The 22,036-nt window shown below is 54.1% G+C and overlaps 1 protein-coding gene across 3 annotated transcripts in view; it reads left to right on the forward strand.

Moving 5' to 3' along the window:
* DHX30 (DExH-box helicase 30) overlaps positions 1-22,036 on the forward strand; it is a 31,124-nt gene that overhangs the window by 7,169 nt on the left and 1,919 nt on the right. Inside the window, exons 1-18 of one of the 3 annotated variants that reach the window (XM_015619388.3) lie at positions 21-128; positions 5,874-6,004; positions 8,254-8,364; positions 10,243-10,598; positions 11,485-11,611; positions 12,583-12,732; positions 13,165-13,317; positions 14,068-14,889; positions 15,987-16,065; positions 16,559-16,663; positions 17,573-17,748; positions 18,950-19,156; positions 19,437-19,518; positions 20,296-20,489; positions 20,561-20,720; positions 20,949-21,106; positions 21,518-21,621; positions 21,689-21,828. In XM_015619388.3, the coding sequence (XP_015474874.1) occupies positions 92-128; positions 5,874-6,004; positions 8,254-8,364; positions 10,243-10,598; positions 11,485-11,611; positions 12,583-12,732; positions 13,165-13,317; positions 14,068-14,889; positions 15,987-16,065; positions 16,559-16,663; positions 17,573-17,748; positions 18,950-19,156; positions 19,437-19,518; positions 20,296-20,489; positions 20,561-20,720; positions 20,949-21,106; positions 21,518-21,621; positions 21,689-21,828 (3,292 nt within the window). In that variant the 5' untranslated portion in view covers positions 21-91. Of the gene's footprint in view, positions 1-20; positions 129-2,515; positions 4,584-5,873; positions 6,005-8,253; positions 8,365-10,242; positions 10,599-11,484; positions 11,612-12,582; positions 12,733-13,164; positions 13,318-14,067; positions 14,890-15,986; positions 16,066-16,558; positions 16,664-17,572; positions 17,749-18,949; positions 19,157-19,436; positions 19,519-20,295; positions 20,490-20,560; positions 20,721-20,948; positions 21,107-21,517; positions 21,622-21,688; positions 21,829-22,036 lie in introns of those variants that run through there. The other 2 variants (XM_015619387.3, XM_015619389.3) reach the window with 2 other exon arrangements.

Below are 22,036 nucleotides of genomic sequence, written 5' to 3' on the forward strand. Positions count from 1 at the left end.
GGCCGGGCCCGCGGCGGGGCGGGGGAGCCGCCGCATCCCTCCCTCGTCCATCCCTCCCGCCCTTCCTTCCCGCGGCTCCGCCGGGACCGGGATGCGCGGCCAGGGAGAGGAGCCGCCGAGCTGCGCAGGTAGCGGGGGGCGCCCGGAGCCGCTCCGTGGCCGCCCCGGCAGCCCTTTGTTGGCCGGAGTTGCCTTTCCCCGGTGATTCCCCTCAAGGTCGCCGAGCCGGGCCTGGGTGAAACTCCCGGCTGCCGCGGCCGGCGCGGGAGGAGGATGCCCCGTGGAGATGCGGCAGGGGGAGGGAAGGACCGGGCGGGCCGTTAGGGCCGTTCCCAGCTCTCCGTGTGCGGGATCCCGGCGGATCCACCTGCGGAGCACCGCGGGAGCCGCGGACAGCTCCGGTACCGGGCCCGCCGGGCCCCCGGCTCCGGCCACAACCCCCGACATTGCCCCTTCACACGGTGAACGCCTTCGGGATTGTCACTGCTGGAAAGGAATCTTTAAAACTCGGGGTGGATGTCGTGTTTTGAATCGCTGTTTGATGGATCATGGAGTGTGGAGAGCGCTTGGAGTTTAGAGAGATGGTTTTGTGCCAGAGGTTGTGACTTGAACAATTTTCCCTGTGAAAATCGCTGGTTTGGTTTCAGTTTTCTTTCGTGGGCTGCATTTTGATAATTTGGGGTATTATTATATTAGAACTTTCTCTTTTTTTTCCTCAACCCTCATGCTTCTGTGTTTGATGCTTTTTCCCACCCTCCAGCACTATTAAAGTTATTGTTTCCTCAGTCGTTTTGGGATTCTTTGGGTCTTGGTTCCATTTGCCTTGCAGAAGCTGCTGAGTTCTGTCTTGGAGTTCAGAGTGGGATGGTCTTATAATTGTTACATTCAAGCTGTTCAACCGAGCAAATTAACTCCCTGCTAAAGTGAGTGCTGAACCACCCCAAATTATTGTTTAATGAGCTGCTTCAGATGTTGCCTGAGAAAAGGAATAAACCAGGATTTTTTTTTTCTTTCCTCTTTTGTACTTCATCTCTCATCACTCTTTTCCTAATGTGTTTCCAGGCAGTCCCTGAGTACTTTAATTTTTGGTCTTCAGTTCACTCATCCTCCCAATTTGTGCAGTGGATTGACCGTGGAAAGCTCTTGAGATGGGAGTGTGGTGATACTGGAATTGTTTGTAGCAATGGATTTGTCTTGGATGAACAAATAAAAGCCCTCAGGGTCTCATGAACCTGCCCTACCTGTCCAGCTGCTGCTTGAACACGTGGAGATCATAAATATCATTTGAAAAACCTCTTTCTGAGCTTGGTTCTGAGCCCTCAGCTTGTGAGCTGATGTCTCATTAGCTGTCCTTGTTTTGCTGCTTTGTTATGAGCCTTGGATGCAAATATGGAAAAATCCACTCAGACCCAGGCCAGCTTCAAGAAGTCACTGTTAGATCCATGTTCTTATCTGAGGCTTCAGTTTTTTGGCTCAGCCAGGGGGGTTTGGGGAGCTCAGTCACTTCCCCCTCGTTCCTGAGGCTGACGTGCCCTTGGGTTTGCTCCAGGAACCCTCCTCTGTCACTAATTAAATTTATCCTGTAGAACCACAGCAGAATTTGGGCTGGGCTGGAGCTCTGGATCCCTTCCTGGAGCAGGGATGGTTCCTGAGCAGCCCCAGTGCCTCTGAGGGGGAGCTTGGCCACTTGGCCTTCTCCTCAGCAGGTCCCACTTGCCTTTGGAGGAGCCTGCTCAGTGTTCCTCGTTTTCAGCTCTCGTTCAGCCAGGAGCTGCACGTGGGTTTTATTCTGTGTGTGTTAGAAGGGGCTGTGGTCAGGGATGTGCTGGGGATGGTTTAAAACCCTCAAATTCCCCAAAACCATGGCTTGGTGCATCCCAGGCTAAGCTGCCAGGTGGAACCTTCTGTGTCTCCCTCCATCTCTGCAGTGGAGCATGTCTGGGCTGATTCCTTGTGAAATGGATATTGTGGAGCCACAGGGCATTTTTTCTTCCTTGGGGATTTTTGATGTCTTGGAAACACTTTTGGATTTATTACTTGAATTTATCATATCTTGAGGAAATTTGTCTTTGATAGTTAGTCCTTGGTGCTCATTTCTTGCTTTTCCAGGGAGCAGAATTGGAGAGAAGAGAGAAACTGCTGGATCTCCTCTGTCCTCCTTGAACAAGACTTGGGGCTGTTTTGTTTGTGCTCTGGTACCTGAGTGTTTTCACTCCTCAGATTTGTTGGGGTTTGGAGGAGGCTGGGCCACTCCAGCTGGGTGGTTTGTTGGTTTTGGGGTCTGGTTTTTGTATTTTTCAGTGTAGCTTGGAATTATCCTGGACTTTCACAATCAAATTAAGCTGAAGGACTCACTTGCTTTGAGGAACTTTAATTAGTTAATTGGTTTCTTTGATAGCCCCACCCTGACTTGTCTGCTCTCCAAGACAGGCTTTTAATATTCCTTGGTGATGTCAGAGCTGTGGTTTGGGTGTCATGTGTGGCTCAGTTTGGGGAGTCTTGGCTTGTACTCCTTGTGCTCCCACTGACACAATTCCCACCCAAACATCCACTCTCAGCTGTGGCAAACACTCCTTGGAGCAAGAGGCTGAGAAATCCCATTTGGCAGGGAAGAGAACATTCTGCAGATCCAGTTGTGCAGTTCAGGGTTGTTTCTGTAAAAGCTCCGAGGGAGGGATGGCTTCCTGCAGGATAAGATCCTTCCAGCTCTGGAACTGGGGCAGGAATGGGCTGAAGGTGATCCAGCAGCCCTTGGCACAGTCAGAATGTGCTGCTGAGTGTGGCATTGTCAGCTGGGGAGAAAACACTGCACCTTGTCAGGAATTCCAGCCTGAGCTGTCACCAGAACTGGGCTTTTTCAGTCAGAGATCCGATTTTCCCCTCTAGAGCAGATTAAATATTTACTCTTCACCGAGGAGTCACCTCAGAATGTGAGAAACTGCTTCTGTCATAGGTAATTGCACCTGGGGGGGCATTAAGAAAATGTGCTTCTTGCTCCTCTTATCACAGAATTTCCCAGGTTATTGTTTGTGAAAGAGGAAACAACTGGAAGCCAAATAACCAGGCTGCTGCTGGAGATTTGCTTTCTGCTTTTTAATTAAGAGAATTGAATGGTGCATTTGGGAGTTGTGTTACTGCTCTTCCCCCAGTTAATCCCACAAACGTGGAATGGAATAGAACTGCAGAGTGCCAAAATCTTGGACACTTTTCCAGTTTTCCTGAGCAGGCCAAAGTCTGAATATAGAGGAACTTGCCTGAGTAGATAGAAATAGCTCATTTGCTGTATAGTTATAGAAAATTGGCTCATAGTTTTTTGTAAGGCTGAGACCATTTTCCTTCTCCCTTGGCCAATATATAGAAGGCAATTCATGGATAAATCATGTTCATAAGTCAGAGTAATTCCTGCAATTCCCCTGGAGTTATCCAAGGCTACTAAAAGCATTTCTCAAGATCCAGGTGTTTCTTCTGTGGTTTGCAAGAAGCAGTTTGAAAGCTGAGTGTCACCAGTGAATCTTCTGTGCTGAGCTGTGGACCAGGCTGCTGGCTTTTGCTGGAGAGGGTGATGGGATCAGCCATGGCTCTGTGTTCTCCTTAGCCAAATGTCCAAGGCTGGCAGTGGCAGGACTCTGCTTTCCCTGAATCTCCCATGGTTTCCCAGTTGTTCAGTCCCAGCTGGGCCCTCCCAGGACATCATCATGATGAGCAGCTTCTCAGAGAGCATCTCTTCCATGGGCCTGTGGGACAGAGCCTCTCCTAAGTTCTTGCCTTGAACATCTCAGGAAGTGTCCAAGGCCAGGTTGGACGGGCTTGGAGCAACCTGGGATAGTGGGAGGTGCCTCTGCCCATTTGTTAGATAAATGAATGGAAGATCTTCAAGGATTTTTCCAACCCAAACCATTCTGGGATCACCTGCAGTTTTCCTGTGTTTCATGTCAGTAGTCCAGAATCAGTTTCCAGGAGAACATGGTGACACATCTTGGTGATGCTCAAGTGAGTGACTCTTGACTCCTGGTTTCTCCTTGGATTTGGTGCTCAGCTGGAAATTCCAGTTTTTGGTGGTACCAGTGATCTCTGTGCTGGCTTCTGATTCATTGCTGAAACTTACCCTGCATTCCTGCAGGGGATTCAGAAACGCTCTCAGAGGGAATGCTCACCCCCAGGGTGGTGTGCAGGGAGGTTCCCCAAGCCCTGGCTGCCCAGGGAGCGTGTGTGGGATGAGGCTGAACATGGCATGAGCTGTGCTTGCTGCTGCAGGGAGGAGATCCCATCCTGCTCCCTGTTCCCTGGTGCTGCTTTTGGTACCTGCAGGACTGTGCTGGCTGATTCACTTGTGAGCCCAGCAAAAACGAGTGTGTTTCCTTTTCCTGCCTTGGCTTTCCTTGAGCTTAGGGCTGCAGATTGTGTCCCTGCACATCTGCTTAGTGGGAGTGTTGGAGCCTGGAGAAGGGGCAGCTGTCCCTCTCTACCTCCCTGTTTGGGAGGGACTTGTCACATCTGGAATTGTTATCACACTGATCTCACCTCGCTGGACCTGCTGCTGGAAAAGAAGGCCCTTGCCAGTGCTGGCCATGGCAGTGATGCAGGTGAGAGGAGCTGGAGCAGCTCCCTCGCTGCCCAAACTCTGGACTTGGCCAGGGAGGAGGCTGGGGTGGGAGGTGGGTGTGACATGGCTCTGTCTGGGACAGTGGGATTTATTTTATTTTATTTTATTTTTATATGAGTGATTTGATCTGACCATGAGCATCGCCTCCCTGCTGTACCCTGAGCAGCATTTCCCTGTGGGGGCAGGGGCCAGTCCCACCTGCCCTCTGTCCTGCTGCCCCTGGGACTGCTGTGTCTCCAAAAACTTCTTTCCAGAGCTTCTCTGGGCAATTCAGTACTAAACCACATTCCCAGGCTCTGATCCAGCTGTCTCAGGCATTTCAGGAAGAAGTCCTCAGGCATTTTTTTGTGTTCCTACCACTGTCTGGATCTAATGTCTACCTTCTGAGACCCTGGATTTAACCCGTGCCTGGGAGGACATTGCAAACACTCAAATTGTTCAGAGCTGTTACTGCTCACTTGGGTTTGATATTGAGGAGTGACAGAGCAGGTGGGAAGTGGCACTGGTTCTGTGCTGTGACAGGGGCTGGACACGAGCCCAGGGGTGCCCAGGGGTCCCCAGGGGTGCCCAGGGGAGCAGGAGGCCGATGGTCCCTGGGCTGTGCCAGCCCCAGTGTGGGCACAGCCCCAGGGCAGGGATTGTCCCCCAGGGCAGGGATTGTCCCCCAGGGCAGGGATTGTCCCCCAGGACAGGGATTGTCCCCCAGGGCAGGGGTTGTCCCCTGTGCTGGCCCTGCTGAGGGACCCCCTGGAATCCTGGAGAGCCCAGGAGAGGCTGGAGAGTGTCCAGGGAAGAGGCTGGAGCCCCAGGAGGGGCTGAGGGAGCTGGAAAGGGGCTCAGCCTGGAGAAAAGGAGGCTGAGGGGGAATTTCTGGCTCTGCACAAGTCCCTGGCAGGAGGGGACAGCCGGGGGGGTCGGGCTCTGCTCCCAGGGAACAGGGACAGGAGGAGAGGGAACAACCCCAGGCTGGGCCAGGCAGGCTCAGGGGGAACATCAGCAGGAATTTCCCCATGGAAAGGGGGCTCAGGCCTTGGAGGGGCTGCCCAGGGAGGTTTGGAGTGTCCATCCCTGGAGGTGTCCCAGGAACACCTGGCCATGGCACTCAGGGCTCTGAGCTGGGGACAAGGTGGGGATTGGGCACAGGGTGGATTCAGTGATCCCAGAGGGCTTTTCCAACCTCAGTGATCCCTGGAGATGCTGGAGGTGAGCCCTGGAGCCGGTGCTGGAACACCTCTGAACCATTTCCTTTCTCTTTGGTTTTTTTCTCCAGATTCCAGAGACTTACTAAAGGAATTTCCACAACCTAAAAACTTGCTCAACAGTGTGATTGGCCGAGCCCTGGGCATTTCCCATGCAAGAGACAAGCTGGTGTACATCCACACTAACGGGCCAAGGAAAAAGGTAATCCTTGGTGGGAAGGAGCCATGGAGCTGCTAATCCTGGAAATAACTTCCTAGAGAAAATCATAGAAGAGTTTTAATTCCACTTAAAAGTTGTGTGATAATTTTTCAAACAAGAAATATTCTCACTTCTTCCTATTTTTCCTGACCTTTGTGTGCTTTCAAGGTGTGTAAATGCAGGTGCTGTTCCTCTTTTTGTGTGGATATTTTTAAGTAACTTGCTGTATCTGGCCTTTCAGCAGGAAGACACAGAGTTTGTGTTTAAATGTACTTAAAGGTGTCCTACTACCTCAGAAAATTAAGATTTAAAAGCTGTATTTTAGCCCTTAGGAAGCCTAGATTTGATTGTAGATTCCAGCAGAACAAATTCTGAAGCCTAAAATGTCCAATTGTGACCAGAAAAGAGGAATTTCTTTGCTATGGAGGGAGGCTTTTCATAGTACTTAGGAGCAGAATGAAATGCAGCCTCTTTGTTAAATGTAGCAGAGGAATTCCAAACAGTTTTCCAGGTAGTTTGATGCCTGAGGCCCAAATCTGGGTCTGGGCTATGAACTGAGCAGGAATTCTTACCTAATGGTGCTCCTTGGTCAAGGCTTTGCCTCCTCCTGTCTCAGCACCTCTCATTCCAGAGCTGAAAGCCCTTTCCAGCTGAAGTTTGACTGTAACCTACATTCCAGGAAAAGACTCAGTTCTGATGGATTAACATTTTCCAAAAACATTCTGTCTAAAATTTCCCAGACAGTTTTTATTGCCACATCCTTTTTAAACATCCCTGGATTTTAGGGGATACATTAGTAATGTTACTTTAGAGTTCTTCATTAGTTGTGTTTGTTTTTCTTGCTCTTTCTTAAGCAGTAGTGCAGTTTCCCAACTTAAATTTTGGAATAGCATAGCCAGTGCCTCATCCCTGAAATTTGGAACACCCCAGGCAGTGCCTCATCACTTTAGTTGGCATAATTGGTTCCTTTTCTTGCCAGCACTTAAACAGATTAATGTGGAGAGTAACTTCAGATCAAAACAAAAAACTAAACCAGGAAAACAATAAAGGAGATAAAGAGCCCTGGGAAAAAAATGAGGGTTGGCTCAGAAAGAAAGAACAACCCAGCAAATGTGGACGGGAGGACAGGTGAGAGCTTGGAGAGCTCTTGTAGAACATGAATGAGGGTTTGTTGAGCATTGAACGAGGGAAGGCACTTGGCCTTCCTGAGACACCTTTTTTCTCAGCAGGTCTGAGCTTTCCAAGCAGAACCCCGAGGCAAAATCCCTAGGAGCTCCCTGGCAGGGCCAGGGGCAGCAGGGCAGCCAGCCAGGTGCTGGAGAGCCAGGAGCTCCAGCCTTGGGGCTTTCCCAGCAGATCCACTGCTGCCTTTCATCTGGGCTGCAGAAACTGCAGAGAATTCCCTAGGCATTTCCCTCTTGGAGCTTTCAGCATTCCTTGCCTGTGCAGGTTTTTATTGCTCCCTTGGTGGGGCTGCGGTTCTGCCAGTGCTGGTGTTGGGCTGGAGCTGGCTGCTCTGTGCCCAGTGGGTGCCTGGCAGCTGGGGCAGTCCTGGGCTGCTCCCGTGGCACTGAGGAAGCAGTTGGGAAGATTTCCTTGGTGTTGGAGAGGGGATCTGCTCCAGGGCACGCTCTGCAGCTTCCCTTCACCGGGAAAAGCCCAGAACAAATCTGCTGCTTTGCTTTCAGAGCAGCACAGCTCCCTGTAACCACTGCCTGCTCGGGTCCCCTGCAGCTTTATTGCTCTTCTGGCCAAGCTTTCTTAATCCAAAGGCTGACAACCGGGAAAATTCCACTTTTTTCAAAGGAATGTCTGAAAAAAAACCAAAACCAAAAAACCAAAACAAAACAGTTGTAGCTACAAGAGCAAACCCACAGGATACTGGGACAGGTTTGGGCTGCTGAGCCCATCCTCAGGGTGTGGAGAAGCCCCCAGGATCGTGCAAAGGGACAGCCCTGGGGTGGGATTGTTCCTTTAATGACCTCCTGGCATTTGTCCCTTGCACAGCCCGTGCTGGACCTGAGCCCTGCAGCTCCTGTGGGGCTGTGGCACCTCTGGGCCCTGCTCAGCCTTTCCTGCAGTGCTCCTGGAACCTGGAACGGAGCTTCCCCTGAGGGCACCAAGACCGTGCTTTGTTCAGTTTGCTTCTGTATCTCTCTTCTTGCCTGGAGGGCACAGATGGTTGGAGTGGATGTGCTCTGGTGGAGGGGAAAGTTTGTCCTGGCTCACCCTGTGCTTCTCCTGCCTTTCAGAAAGTCACTCTCCATATAAAGTGGCCAAAGAATGTGGAAGTGGAGGGCTATGGGACCAAGAAGATCGATGCGGAGCGGCAGGCGGCGGCTGCAGCGTGTCAGCTCTTCAAGGTGAGCTCTGCTGCTGCTCACCCTGCACTGTGCCTGGCCTGGTGATGGCAGCTCTGCCTCTGCCTGTGACCTCCCTTGGCTGGCCCCTCTTAGTCAGGGGTACAGGGTGAACTCCTGAGTCTGAATTCATTTGAGCTTAAAGTCCAACTTGCTTCAGGTAATTCTGGTCTTTGTTCCTTTTGTCCTGGACCTTAATCAGCTCCTTAATCCCAGCATCTACAGCAAGTAGAGTTTCCCTCAGGTGGGTTTGCTGGTCACTAACTCCCACTTCTGACAGCTCAGCTGGCTGTGTTTGCAGTCGTAGGACCTTCAAAGCCTCTTGTTTCCTCTTCATCAAAGCCAGTGTGGCAATTACATGTTGTAATTTACTATTACTCCACAGTTACTCTTTGTTTGGCACTTATTTATGGCTGGAAGTGGGTGTGTGCAGCCAGTATCAAACAGGCACACTAAAACTATAAAGGTCACTCTTGAAGGTGTTTTATAGCTGAGAAGATGCAGTTTTATCTCCAGCTCTGCCCCTGGCTGTTCTGTCTTACCTTGAGCAAGTGAGGCTGATTTTGGAGTTTCCTGTTGGTCTGTGCAGTGGGAACAGGAATATCTCTGTGCCCAGAAGATGCTGGGTGTGCTCTGGCAGTGAGACAGCTTTTGATTTGCTTGTAGATCAGAATTCTGTGTGAGGAAATAGCCAGCCTTCAGAAATTCAGGAGGGCAGTGTGAAAACTCAAGCTTTTTCAGCTGCTTAAGCTGATCCTCTCAACCTGTGATCAGCAAAACTTGTTTCACTCACTGATTCCATTCCACCTCACTCAGTCAGCATTCACTGGGAATACATCCTGGTTTTATCCTCTCTAGTCAAGTTCCCTGCTTTCCTTGAGAGCCTGGAAGTTTTCAAAGGAAGAAAAATACCCTACTGATACATTTTCCCTGAATTTTGGAAATGGATGAAGTGTACTTTAGAACTTAAACCAAAACCCAGCCCCTTGAAACCACAGACTGAGCATGCAAAGTTTTCTTTGCCAGCTAAACTGGAACCTGGCAGAAGACCCTTGTGGTGGGAGGCCTTGTGTGATCACAGCTATAGAAAGAGCTACAAATGCTGCCTTAAAAAGTCGTCAATTCAAGAAAATTAATAGTGTCTGACTAGTTCAGGAGTGAATACTAGAGGTTTGAGTAGAGCAGTGAGCCAGGTGAACTTTGGTGTCTTAGGCCCTCCCACAGCTTTTTATATAAATACAGCTTTTTCTAATACAGGGCCATTAAGGCCATTAAATGGCCTAAAGCTGTAACTCTTAATATATTAAAATTAAAACTAGAACTTAGTGCAGTAGTCTGGTGGTTTCAAAATGGTTTGTGCTGCACTCTGGGTATGTCTGGAGTTTCCTGCAAGATTCAGTCCTAAATGGTGATGGTAGGAGAGTTTTTAATTACTGCAGGCTTGCTTCAGAACCTGACAGGTTAGGGGCATTTTCCTGCTGCTTGTCCAAATAACTGTTCCTGGGAAATGGAAGAGATGAACCATTCCCTGAATTCTCACCCTCTATTAACCCAGATTATGCTAGTTCAGACTAGCCTTCCCAAAAAGATGCATTTCCTGCTCCAAGGGTGGTTTCAAAACTTGAGAGTGCTAAATATAGCCAAGAGTTTGTAAAACCCCAATAAATCCTGGCCCATTCCAAGGAGCTGTGTGGGGCTGAGAGCCCTGCCCAGGGCAGGGAGGGCAGGGAGCAGGTTCCTGTTGGGACAGAGCAGCAGAGGGGGAAGCTCAGAGCTCCTGAGATTGCCTTTCCTCACTGTGTCTCTGCTCCTGCCCCACATCCCCAGCAGGGTGAGGGCTCCCCGAGCTGCAGGGGGTTCCCAGAGCTGTCTCTCCCACAGGGCTGGGGCTTGCTGGGCCCCCGGAACGAGCTCTTTGATGCGGCCAAGTACCGGCTGCTGGCCGACCAGCTGGGCTGTCCCGACGAGCGCTGGTGCTCCGAGGGCAAGTGGCGCTCCAAGTCCGGGCCCTCCCTCGCCGACCTGTCCACCTGCTGGCGCCGCATGGAGCCCGACGATGCCATCCAGCCCATGGAGCAGGGCAGGATGCCCAAAGCCATGAGGAGGGAGGAGCTGGAGGAAGGGGAGCTGGAGGAGGGCGAGCTGGAGGAGGGCGAGCTGGAGGAAGAGGCCATCGATGTTTCGGATTACCTGCCCATGGCACACCAGGACACCCGGACCCCGGGCAGAGACGCCAGGTGGGTCTGGCTGGGAGGGAAGGGAGGGTTCTCCTGTAGCTGGGGGGCAGAGATGGAGATCCTGGAGATGGGCCAGGGGCAGCCTGGTTTTGTACATGGCTGCCATCCAGGGAATGTATAGACTTCTTCCCTGCAGCTCTGCCTTCTGGAGAGGCTGCTGCCAGTCTTGTTACCTGCCTGGTTCTTCTGTGCCCAAAGACATTTCCATCCCCAGACGTGGTGCATGTGCACTTACACCAGCACTTTGACCACCCTGGTTTTGAGGTGTCATGGGGTAGCTTTACCTTTAAGACAGCTGAGGAAAGAGGGGAAGTTGAACCTGCTGGTGGCTGATGGGAGTTTTTCCTCCTGACCAATTATCAGTCATTTCCAAGAATTGACAGCAGATCTGACCATTAAAAAGTGAATTCAACTTGTAAACACCCCCTTAAGAAGTACAGACAGAGTTCTCTAGCTCTCTTTGGAGCAGTGTTAAATCTGCTCCCTTCCATCCCCATAGCTGCCTGCTTGACTTTATGGGACAAATCTTGGATTTTTTAACAGGCATCAGGAGCAAGATCTGTAAGAGATGTAGGTGGTTACTTCTGAGATGTGTTTTTTTAAATTCAGAATGATTTATTAATTAAATCTGTTTTGATCTGTTGATGCCATCTGGTTTGTAGCCTTGGTGTAAAGGTTTGATCACTCTGTAGCAGAGTGATCTTTGCTGGGCTGTGTGGTTGTGACTGACAGGTTACAGTAGTGAGGGACAGCTGCACTCTGCCCATGACCAGAATTACCTGGGCTTTAACTGAGTCGTTTCAGAGCTCTGTAGCACTCCTGGAGTGAGGTGGGTGTGAACACAAGTGGGCATTTGTAGATCCAGCTCTCCTCATGTCCCATGCAGCCGAGGAGGCAGTTCCATTGAAATGACAGACGACAACACCGCCATCCGTGCCCTGACACAGTTCCCGCTTCCCAAAAACCTCCTGGCCCAAGTGATTCAGATTGCAACCTCTTCCTCCACAGTCAAGGTAAGGTGCTGCCTGAGCCCTGCTGGGAGGGAGCTCAGGGGCTCCTGCTGGAATCACTTTGGATGCTTTCTTTGGGCAGCAGAAGTGGGGCGAGGAGGGAAGTTAAAACTAGGCCTAGAGAAATCAGTGTGAACAGCAAAGAGAAGGCTTTGTGGTGAGAACTGAAGGAATGTCTTTATAGAACCATGAGGACTGTTGCTCCTGAGGCCAGGGCAGAGGAGGAGCTGCTATCTGAATGAAGGAGGTATTTTCTAAGGTTTCCTTTCCCCATATATCTGCCACAAGCACAAGGTTGTGTTGCCGGGAGCGATGTGTAACTTCTGTGCTGATAGAATCTTTCCACAACTGCAGTGATCCTCCTTCCCAGGATGTGTCACCCACCTCCCAGAGCTCGTGTGCTCAGCAGAAAGGAGCTGAGCTCCACCCTGAGGCTCTCAGGATGTTCCCACAGTTGTCTGCTCTCACTTTGGCCTAGAGAGCGCCTTGTGAGCTGGGGGGTGGAGTTCAGTGCAGTAACCTTATTCTAGTGCTCTGTTAGAAAAAAATCCAACAGAATCCAACAAACCCAGCCAAAAAACCCGTGGTGAAAGGTCCAGAGGGGCCACACGAGGGGTGGCTGAGGTCACTGGGCTGGTTCAGCTGGAGCAGGGCAGACTGAGGGCAGAGCTCAGCAGGGGCTGCAGCTCCCATCTCTGCTCCCTGGGACAGGAGCCTGGAGACCCAGGACAGCTGGAGCTGTGTCAGGGGAGGGTTAGGGTGGATATCAGGGAGAGGTTCTTTCCCAGAGGGTGTTGGCACTGCCCAGGCTCCCCAGGGAACGGTCCCAGCCCCAAGGCTGCCAGAGCTCCAGGAGTGTTTGGACAGCGCTCCAGGGATGCCCAGGGGGGGTTGTTGGGGGGTCAGGGGAGGGGCTGGGTGCTCCCTGTGGGCCCAGGCTGTCCCACGGAGCCTGGTGCTGTCATTCCCTGCAGGAATACATGCAGTTCCGCACCGTGGGCACCAAGACCAAGATCTGCAAGCTCACACTGCGCTGGCCCTGCCCCATGACCTTCGCTGCCAAGGGCCGGCGCAAGGTGGAGGCCGAGAACAAGGCAGCAGCGCTGGCCTGTCAGAAGCTGAAGGTGAGTGCCCCTGGCTCCTGCTTCCCCTGGGGATGTGCCTGTGGCTACAGGCTCCTGCCTCACGGGGTGTGAGCCTGACAGGACGCTGGAAACTTCCTGAGCTTTCACTTGCATAGTGAGCTAATGCCGAATAAACATTTATTTCCAACCTTGGGATTCCCAGCATGCCAGAACCACAGCAAGAGACTCACCAAGAGGGTTTTGCTGCTGTCGTGGCTGCTGTTCCTCTGCTGGGTCTGCTTGAGTCAGGGCATGTGGTTGGTCCTGGTGTGTGTGGTTCTCCTGAGTTAGAGGAGAGGCAAACAAAGCAGGAATTAATGGTTTTGGGATGGTCAGGAGTTGGCCTATCTGAACACGGGAGCAGAGTGCTCAGTATCCCAGCCCTTGGTGTGAGCAGCCTCAGAGCTGATGGTGTTTGGCTGTTCCCTGCAGAGCCTTGGCCTGGTGGACAAGAACAACAACCCCCTGAGCCATGCCATGTACAACATGACTTCCCTGCGGGAGCTGGGTGAGAACCAGAGGAAGCCCTGCCACATCAAAGTCCCTGAGGCCACCCTGCGCAAGATTGAGAACTACCTGAACCACGTAAGGCTCAGCCCCCTGAGATCCCCTTTGCCTCATCCCATTTCACTTCAGGAACTGGAGGTGTTGGAAAGCTTCCTGCCAAAACGTTGTGGGAATTCATGGTTTGATTGTTGCCACAAAACCTGATCGGTCTCTGCTGCCCTTTTGGGAAGGGTGACTCTTTCTGGGCAGTGGCCCAGTCTTCTTTTGGAAGACTCTGGGATTCTTAAGGTTGAATCCAGAAATTGTGATTGATTAAAAGATCAGCAGCTTTTAATCCCGTGAACATCTGGGCCAATGCTTTGATTTGTGTTCTAGACAATTCCTGACCTGTTGCTCCTTGTACTTCTTCCTGTGGGATGGGGGACTTCTGTTTTTTCTTTTGCCAAGACAGAATATTTCTGGCTTAGCCAAAAGCTTGTGTTTTGCGTAAGTTATGTGTCTGGGTGGTGGTGTAACTTGATAGTTTCCAAAAGTTGTCTTTGAGGGGCTGTTGCAGCTGAAGTTACTGGTCTGTGCCTGTCGGTTCAGGCAGCAGCAGCACCAACACCCCTCCTAAAGTAAGGAATGCAGCAAGGAACTCAGGGGGCTGCCCAAATCGGTTCTCACCTGAAATAACCTCAGTTCAGAACATGGCTGAGTTACCTGGCACCGGAGGAGGCCTTGGCAGAGCCAAGCCAGACTGGCTGAGTGTGCTCCAGGCACTTGTTTCTTGCTGGCCTTCTCAGGGCCAGTACTAACCTTGCTGTCCTTGCCAACTTCCTCCCGCAGTATCCCGTGGACATCAGGGAGTCCCGGCCCCGGATTGCTGACGACATGATGAACCTGACCAAGGAATCCGGAGCGATCAGCGATGCCATCACGGGGAAGACTTACATCCCCATGCTGGAAGCAGAGGAAGTGCGCCTTAGCCAGAACCTGCTGGCCCTCTGGAAAAGGAGAGGAGCCTCCTGGCAGGAGAGCCACCCGCTGCCAGTGGACCCTCACAAGGACACCATCCTGTCAGCCATCGAGCAGAACCCCGTGGTGGTGATAGCAGGAGACACGGGCTGCGGGAAGACCACGCGGATCCCGCAGCTGCTGCTGGAACACTACATCCTGGAGGGGCGCGGCGCGCGCTGCAACGTGGTCATCACGCAGCCCCGGCGCATCAGCGCCATCTCGGTGGCCCAGCGCGTGGCGCAGGAGCTGGGGCCCAACATGAGGAAGAACGTGGGCTACCAGGTGCGGCTGGAGAGCAAACCCCCCGCCCGGGGAGGAGCCCTGCTCTTCTGCACCGTGGGCATCCTGCTCAGGAAGCTGCAGGGCAACCCCAGCTTGGAGGGCGTCAGCCACGTCGTGGTGGACGAGGTGCACGAGCGGGACGTGAACACGGATTTCCTGCTCATCCTGCTCAAAGGCATCCAGAAGCTGAACCCTGACCTGCGCCTGGTTCTCATGAGCGCCACGGGGGACAACCAGCGCTTCTCCCACTACTTTGGCGATTGCCCCGTGGTCAAGGTGCCGGGCTTCATGTACCCTGTGAAGGAATACTACCTGGAGGAGATCCTGGCCAAGCTGGGCCGGCACCGGCACCGGCACTACGAGATCAAGGTGGGTGTGCAGCGAGAAGGGAAGCTGTCCCCCTTGGATGGGACACTGGCTTCTGGCCTATCAGCAGGGGGAGAGCTCGAGCCTGGGACTGCTCCTGCTTGCCTCTGGTTGTTGGACACTGTTTGCTCAGCTTTAATGCCATGCCAGTTCTCGGGAGGTGAAGTCAGCTTAGTAGAACCCCAGAGTATTCTGATTAAATTATGCATAAAGATGTCTTTGCATTGGGGTCAAGTTGCTTTTGTCTCCCTTTAATGGGAAGTTTGATGTTTGAGTAGGCTGAGAGCTGGTTGCTGTGTGTACACAGACAGAGTTGAATGTTTGCACATCCTGGGCAAGCCTGTCCCAGGACTGGGCTGGTTGTGGCTTCCAGCAGTGTTACCTCAGTGCTCACCATCCTGCATGACTGAATTCTCTGATTGCTGCTCTCTGCAACTGGTCTGACCCTGTGGAAAATGCCTTCCAGACGTGTGCTGTGCTCTGGGTAATCCTACACCACTGGTGGGTCATGGAGTCACACAGTCACAGAGGTTGGCTGGCATCTCCAGACATTTTCTGGTCCAACCAGCTGGTCTGGAGTCTGTCAGCCCATTTTTCCAGCCTGGAGAGATCCCTCCCTGTGGCTGAGCAAGAGTCTGGAGTGTCAGCCACTTCTCCCAGTCCTGGATCATCAGCAAACTCACTTGGGGTATCCCCTTGCCTCCAGGGCACTCTTCCCATTGCTGTTGTGGCAGGGATTTTATCTGAGCTTTAATGGTCTGTTCCAAATTCCTGAGAGCTCCAGAAGCTGCTGCTCGGAGCCTGATGGATTTGAACCCCCAGGTGCATGTGGCAGTGTTGTCCACAGAAATGTGGGAATTGTGTGACTTGTGAGGTGCTGTTCAGCAGAGGTGCACACAGCTGACACTGGGAAGGGGCTGTGCACTCTCCCTGCACAGCACCTGTGACCAGAGCAGGTTGCAGATGGAGCCCAGAGCAGGCTCCTGGCTCCAGGTCCTGGGCAGGCTGGCCAAGGGCAGGTGTTTGCTGTCTGCAGAAGGTGCTTTGGAGTGGCCTGTGCTGTGCTGACCCCCCTGACCTGCCTGTCCTGTTCTACCCAGCAATCCGACGACGAGTGTGTCCTTGACCTTGACCTGATCACCGACCTCGTGCTGCAGATCGATGCCCACGGAGAGCCAGGTGGGTCCTACCTCGTCCTGAGCTCTTCCTGCTGCTGGGGGGAGAGAAGGGGAACCCCTGCAGAGCCTTTGCAGAGACACCACGGTGCTGAGCCTCTCGTGCTCCTTGAATTCCTACTCATCCAAGTGGTCTTGAGCCACGTGGCACGAGCAAACTCTGAGTCTTTAGCTGAGACAGGGTTGGATTCCTCAGTGTCCTGGGCTGCTGCTCCAGGACTTGTCTGTGCTCCAGCACTGGCAGCCTTGTGCTGCACAATTACCTTTTGTGTTGGAGCCCCATCCCTGTCTGATACCCTTGCCTGGAAGGGGAAGTGTTTGGGAAGAAGGCAGGACTCTCGGGTGACTTCCAGGAGATTTAAGTGCTTCAAACCTTGGCTATTGACTGTCAAACTCCAGGTAGCCTGGTTGATTTCTGCCCTGGAAGTGTTTGCTCCAGCTGGGGAAGAGCACGTGGATCTCGAGGCTGTGTGTTGCTAACTCCCAGTGTGTTCCAGGTGGGATCCTGTGCTTCCTCCCTGGCTGGCAGGAGATCAAAGGGGTGCAGCAGCGGCTGCTGGAGATGTTGGGCTCACAGAACAGCCGCTACCTCGTCTTGCCAGGTGAGAGGACAGGGCCAGCCCCTTCTTCCCAGCATTCAGGAGAATCTGGGACAATTGGCTTGATGTGCCCCTTCAGCTTTGCTCTGGTACAGAGCTGGTGAGCTTTGATGTCCCAGCTGTGTAATGGTGTGTGGTAAGTGTGAGTAACTCCTCCTAGCAGAGGCTGAGTAAGCTGTGTGTGATCAAAGAGAGTGGCTTCCCTTTTGCCTCCAGCAGTTTGGAATTAGGCAAGGGGAAGGCAGCTCAGTTCTGCACTGCTGGAGCTGCACGCTGAGCCTGCACAGAAAAAATCTCAGGACCTGTTCCGTGGGATGCAGGTGGACTCTGGAGTTCAGCTTTGATCAGTGAATTTAACATTCCTTGCCCCAGGAGGAAAATTACAACAAAAGCCAGCTTTTCTCTGCAAAGCTCTTAAGGGTTTGGGCATTTTTTGGTTTGTTTTTTAGCAGCTCTGCCTGTTCAGTGTCAAAGGAGGCCAGGCAGGAGCAGAGCTTTGAGCAGCTGGGCTGTTGAGAAGTGCAGGTGTGGTTTGGTGGAAAGTGCCTGCTGTCCTCTGCTGGGAGTTGTGTGCAGCACTGAGCTGTGGCAGGGCAGAGCTGGGGGACAGGACAGCAGAGTGGGCCCGTGTGGCAGCGAGAATTCCCTTTCCCCTGCCCTGTGAGGAGGAGCAGCTCCAGAACTGGGCTGTGGGAGGGTGTGGGATTTGTGCCAGGGATATTCCTGGGGAGCCACAGGCTGAAGTGAAGCCCTCCCAAATGACTTGTGGAAGGTTTTTCCCGGGGTGTGGCTGGCAGGAAGCTGCTGGCTGTGACCACTGGTGTCCCCATTCCTGCCCCCCGTTTCCAGACGTGGGAGGTGACGGTACAGGAAGCTCAGCTGGGCAGGTCTGACTCTGGTTTGATTTCCCAGTGCACTCCAACATCCCCATGATGGACCAGCAGAACATCTTCCAGAGGCCTCCACCGGGCGTCAGGAAGATTGTCCTGGCCACCAACATCGCGGAGACCTCCATCACCATCAACGACATCGTGCACGTGGTGGACAGCGGCACGCACAAGGAGGAGCGCTACGACCTCAAGACCAAGGTACTGCTGCCTTGCTGCCTCTGACTCACTTGGGACCCTCTGGAGCACAGGGCTGTGGTCAGAGGAACGTTTCAGGTGCCATTAATGATCCCATTAAGCTCCAAGATGGAGCTGCTTCCTGTTTGGCCCCTGGGGCACAGGCGTTGTGTTGTTTGGGGAGAGTGTTTGACTCCTCATCAGTGTTTGCTGTGTCTGAGCCAGGCTCCCCATCAAATTCTGAGTTCTTTCAAACAAATTTAAGGCAAATCCTACTCCCTTCCCAGCTCTATTTCACCACAGAACACCAGTAGCTTTTCTGTTTGCTTTCAGCCTTTTTCTGATTTCATCAAAAACCTCTTGCTGGCCCTCGCAGGGCAGCCCTGACCTGTTGGATCCTGCTCTTGTTTGCAGCTCTCCTGGCCAATCCCTGTTCCTCAGCTTTCCAAGGGGGATCTGCTGCCCCTGGGCCCGTTCCTGGCAGTTCTGAGCCTGGGAACAACAACCTCTGCCACAACGTGAAGGCAGCTGTGGTGTTGGGAAAAGGAATTGTGGCAGCATCCCTCTGCCCCTGCTCTAGAACATCATCTCCCAGGGCCAGGGGGCCATTGACACCTGGCAGCAGTTCTGGTTTAAACCCAGCCCTTTGGTGTTTCCCAGGTTTATGGCAGCTCAGAACTCAGAGCCAGGGCTGGGATGGGGAGCCCTGGGATGGGGACAGGGACAGGTGTCCAGCAGGTGGCATCTGGGTCCCATCCACGCAGCCCTGGACACAGACCAGCACTGCAAGAGGCAGGAGAGTGGGAAAGGCTTCCCTGGCTCTTTGGGACCATTCATCAGTCCTGAGGGTCTGAGTTCTCTTGGCTGGTGGAAAGATGGTAAAGGGAGGGCCTTTGGATAAGGGCCTGGAGTGACAGGACACAGGGAATGGCTTCCCAGTGCCACAGGGCAGGGTTAGATGGGATACTGGGAGGGAATTCTTGGCTGTGAGGATGGGGAGTGGCTGGAATGGATTTTCCAGAGCAGCTGTGGCTGCCCCTGGATCCCTGGCAGTGCCCAAGGCCAGTCTGGACGTGGCTCTGAGTAACCTGGGACAGCGGGAGGTGTCCCTGCCACGGCAGGCGTGGAATGGGATGGGCTTTAAGGTCTCTTCCAGCCCAAAGCAGTGTGGACTCCATGGAACAGGAGCGAGCTGAGGGAGCTCACCCTGCTGCTGTCCCCACAGGTGTCCTGCCTGGAGACCGTGTGGGTGTCCAAGTCCAACGTGGTGCAGCGGCGCGGGCGCGCCGGGCGCTGCCAGTCGGGCTTTGCGTACCACCTGTTCCCGCGCAGCCGCCTGGACAAGATGCCCACCTACCAGGTGCCCGAGATCCTGCGCACGCCCCTGGAGAACCTGGTGGTGCAGGCCAAGATCCACATGCCAGAGAAAACGGTGAGCACGGCCCTGCAGGACTGAGCAGGAGGGAGAACCCAGAGTGCTGATTGCTTGGGGTCTTTGCTAAATGTGGGGCTGTCCAGGGAAGCTCAGACTTCAGGAAATGTGGATCCCTGAGGTTACAGAGTGAGTCTGGAAGCTTGAAGGGATGGAGAGGGCTGAGCTCATATCCCTGGGCAGAGAGGGAATTGTGCTGCAGCCTGGCTTGCCAAGGGCTCACACCTCTATGGGAAACAGGCTCACTCTTTCCCTTTGCCCTTCCCCTGCTGTGTTGCAGGCAGTTGAGTTTCTCTCCAAGGCTCTGGACAGCCCTGACATCAAAGCTGTGGATGAAGCCGTGATCTTGCTGCAGGAGATTGGTGAGTTAATTCTGAGTCCTGGAAACGTTTGCATGGAAGTGGGACTGGCACAGGCTGCCTTGGGCAGGATTGTCCCTGCATGGGGATAGCCCTTCATAGTGACCTTCCCAAACCACGTGCCCTGTGCTGTTTTATTTCTCACACTGCTTTGCTTAAAAACTGGGGAAAACTTTCCAAGGTTAAAAAAATAAAAGGGAAGCAACAGAAAGAAGGGAAGTGGATTGGAGTTCAGAGGTGAGGGACAGAAGGGTGATCTGGAGTTCAGAGGTGAGGGACAGAAGGGTGATCTGGAGTTCAGAGGTGAGGGACAGAAGGAAGGAAGGGATGATCTGGAGTTCAGAGGTGAGGGACAGAAGGAAGGAAGGGGTGATCTGGAGTTCAGAGGTGAGGGACAAAAGGGTGATCTGGAGTTCAGAGGTGAGGGACAGAAGGGTGATCTGGAGTTCAGAGGTGAGGGACAGAAGGAAGGGAAGGGATGATCTGGAGTTCAGAGGTGGGGGACAGAAGGAAGGGGTGATCTGGAGTTCAGGGCTGAGGGACAGAAGGAAGGAAGGGATGATCTGGAGTTCAGGGCTGGGCCCTGTTGATGGTCCTGTGGCTGTGACAGGTGTTTCTTTGTCCTAGGCTCAGTTAGAGCTGGAGGTTCTGGGTGCTCATTGCAGGCCCCAGTCCGTGTGCCTCTGCTGGAGGTCACCCCAAATGTTCCCAGCCCCGGCAGTTCCCGTTCTGGGGGCGCTGGGGGCTGACAGATGTGCCGTGTGTGTGGCTCTCCTGCAGGAGTGCTGGACCAGCGGGAAGCCCTGACCACCCTGGGCAAGCGCCTGGCCCAGATCTCCACGGACCCTCGGCTGGCCAAGGCCATCGTCCTGGCCTCCATCTACCGCTGCCTGCACCCGCTGCTGGTCATCGTCTCGTGCCTGACGCGGGACCCCTTCAGCAGCAGCCTGCAGAACCGCGCCGAGGTGGACAAGGTGAGGAGCCCCCGGCGCGGCTGGGGACAGCGCTGGGGGCTGCCCGTGGCTCACCCGTGTCCCTGTGCCAGGCCAAGGCCGTGCTGAGCCGGGAGAGCGGCAGTGACCACCTGGCCTTCGTGCGGGCGGTGGCGGGCTGGGAGGAGGTGCTGCGGCGCAGGGACAGCCGTGCCAGGGACAACTACCTGCAGGACTACTACCTGTACGGGCCCAGCCTGCGCTTCATCAACGGTGAGTTCTGCCCACCCTGCCCCTCCCCTGGCCCAGGCTGCACAGGGAGAAACACGGGCCACAGACGGGCTGTGCTGGGTCAGGACTGCGGGACCGGGCAGGGTCTGGCTTTGGCCCAGCACAGAGCTCCTGTCCCAGCCCAGGCTGGCGCTGCCCTGCTGAGGTGACTCATTCCATGGGGGGAAGGAGAGGGTGGATCTCATCCCTGGGGCTGTCTCCTCCCTCCAGGCCTTGTGAAGCAGTTCTCTGAGAACCTCTATGAAGCCTTCCTGGTGTCATCCCCGTCCGACTGTACCATGCCCTCGTCCGTGTGTAACCAGTACAGCGAGGAGGAGGAACTGGTGAAGGGCGTCCTCATGGCTGGGCTCTACCCCAACCTCATCCAGGTACGGGCAGTGCCATCGCTCTCTGGGGATGGCTGTCACAGCAGGTGGCACCATGAAGTGCTGAGGTGCCAGAGAAGCTTCTGCTCTCTTGGGAGTGAGTGTCCCAACCAGGCATCCTGCCCTGGGCTCTGGCCTGTGCTCCAGGGCTGTCCCTGATCACCACTCATGAGGAATGGCCACCCCAACTTGTGTGGGTCAGTGCTTGGGTTCTCATCACTCGCTTTGGGAGCCATTGAAGTGACATTTTTCTCCAGTTTGCTGCCTGAGGTGGCGCTGGGTGACTGCCAGCTCTGGTCACCCCAGGAAGGCGCTCCCCTACCCCCTGAGTAGTGGAGGGACCCCTGTCAGAGGGGTGGCTGTGGCTGTCGGGGCTGCTCTGGCCGGGTGTGTGACACTCCCCTCCCGTGGCAGGTGCGACAAGGCAAGGTGACGCGCCAGGGCAAGTTCAAACCCAACAGCTACGCGTACCGGACCAAGGCCGGCACCGTGCTGCTGCACAAGTCCACCATCAACAGGTGGGTGTTTGGGGAGGGGGTCCCGCGGGGCCGCGGCCGCGCCCGGCTGACGGGGCTGCTCCTGCAGGGAGGCGTCCAAGCTCTACAGCCGCTGGCTCACCTACTTCATGGCCGTCAAGTCCAACGGCGGCGTCTTCGTGCGCGACTCGTCCCAGGTGCACCCGCTGGCCGTGCTGCTCATGACCGACACCGACATCCACGTGCGAGGTGAGTGTGCCGGGGTGCCCGGCCTGCCCCGGCTGCTGCTCTGCAGGCTGTGCCTGACCACCCTGGGGGCAGGAGCTGAGCTGGCAGCATCCCACTCCTTGTCCCTGGGGATGTGTCCTGAGCTCAGCAGGGCCGAGCCATCGGTCACCCGTGGGAAACCTGAGGATCCCAGATCAGAGCTGCCTGGTTCTGTGGGGGCTGTGGGCCC

Source organism: Parus major, chromosome 2 (assembly GCF_001522545.3).
Source record: "Parus major isolate Abel chromosome 2, Parus_major1.1, whole genome shotgun sequence".
NCBI lineage: Eukaryota > Metazoa > Chordata > Aves > Passeriformes > Paridae > Parus > Parus major.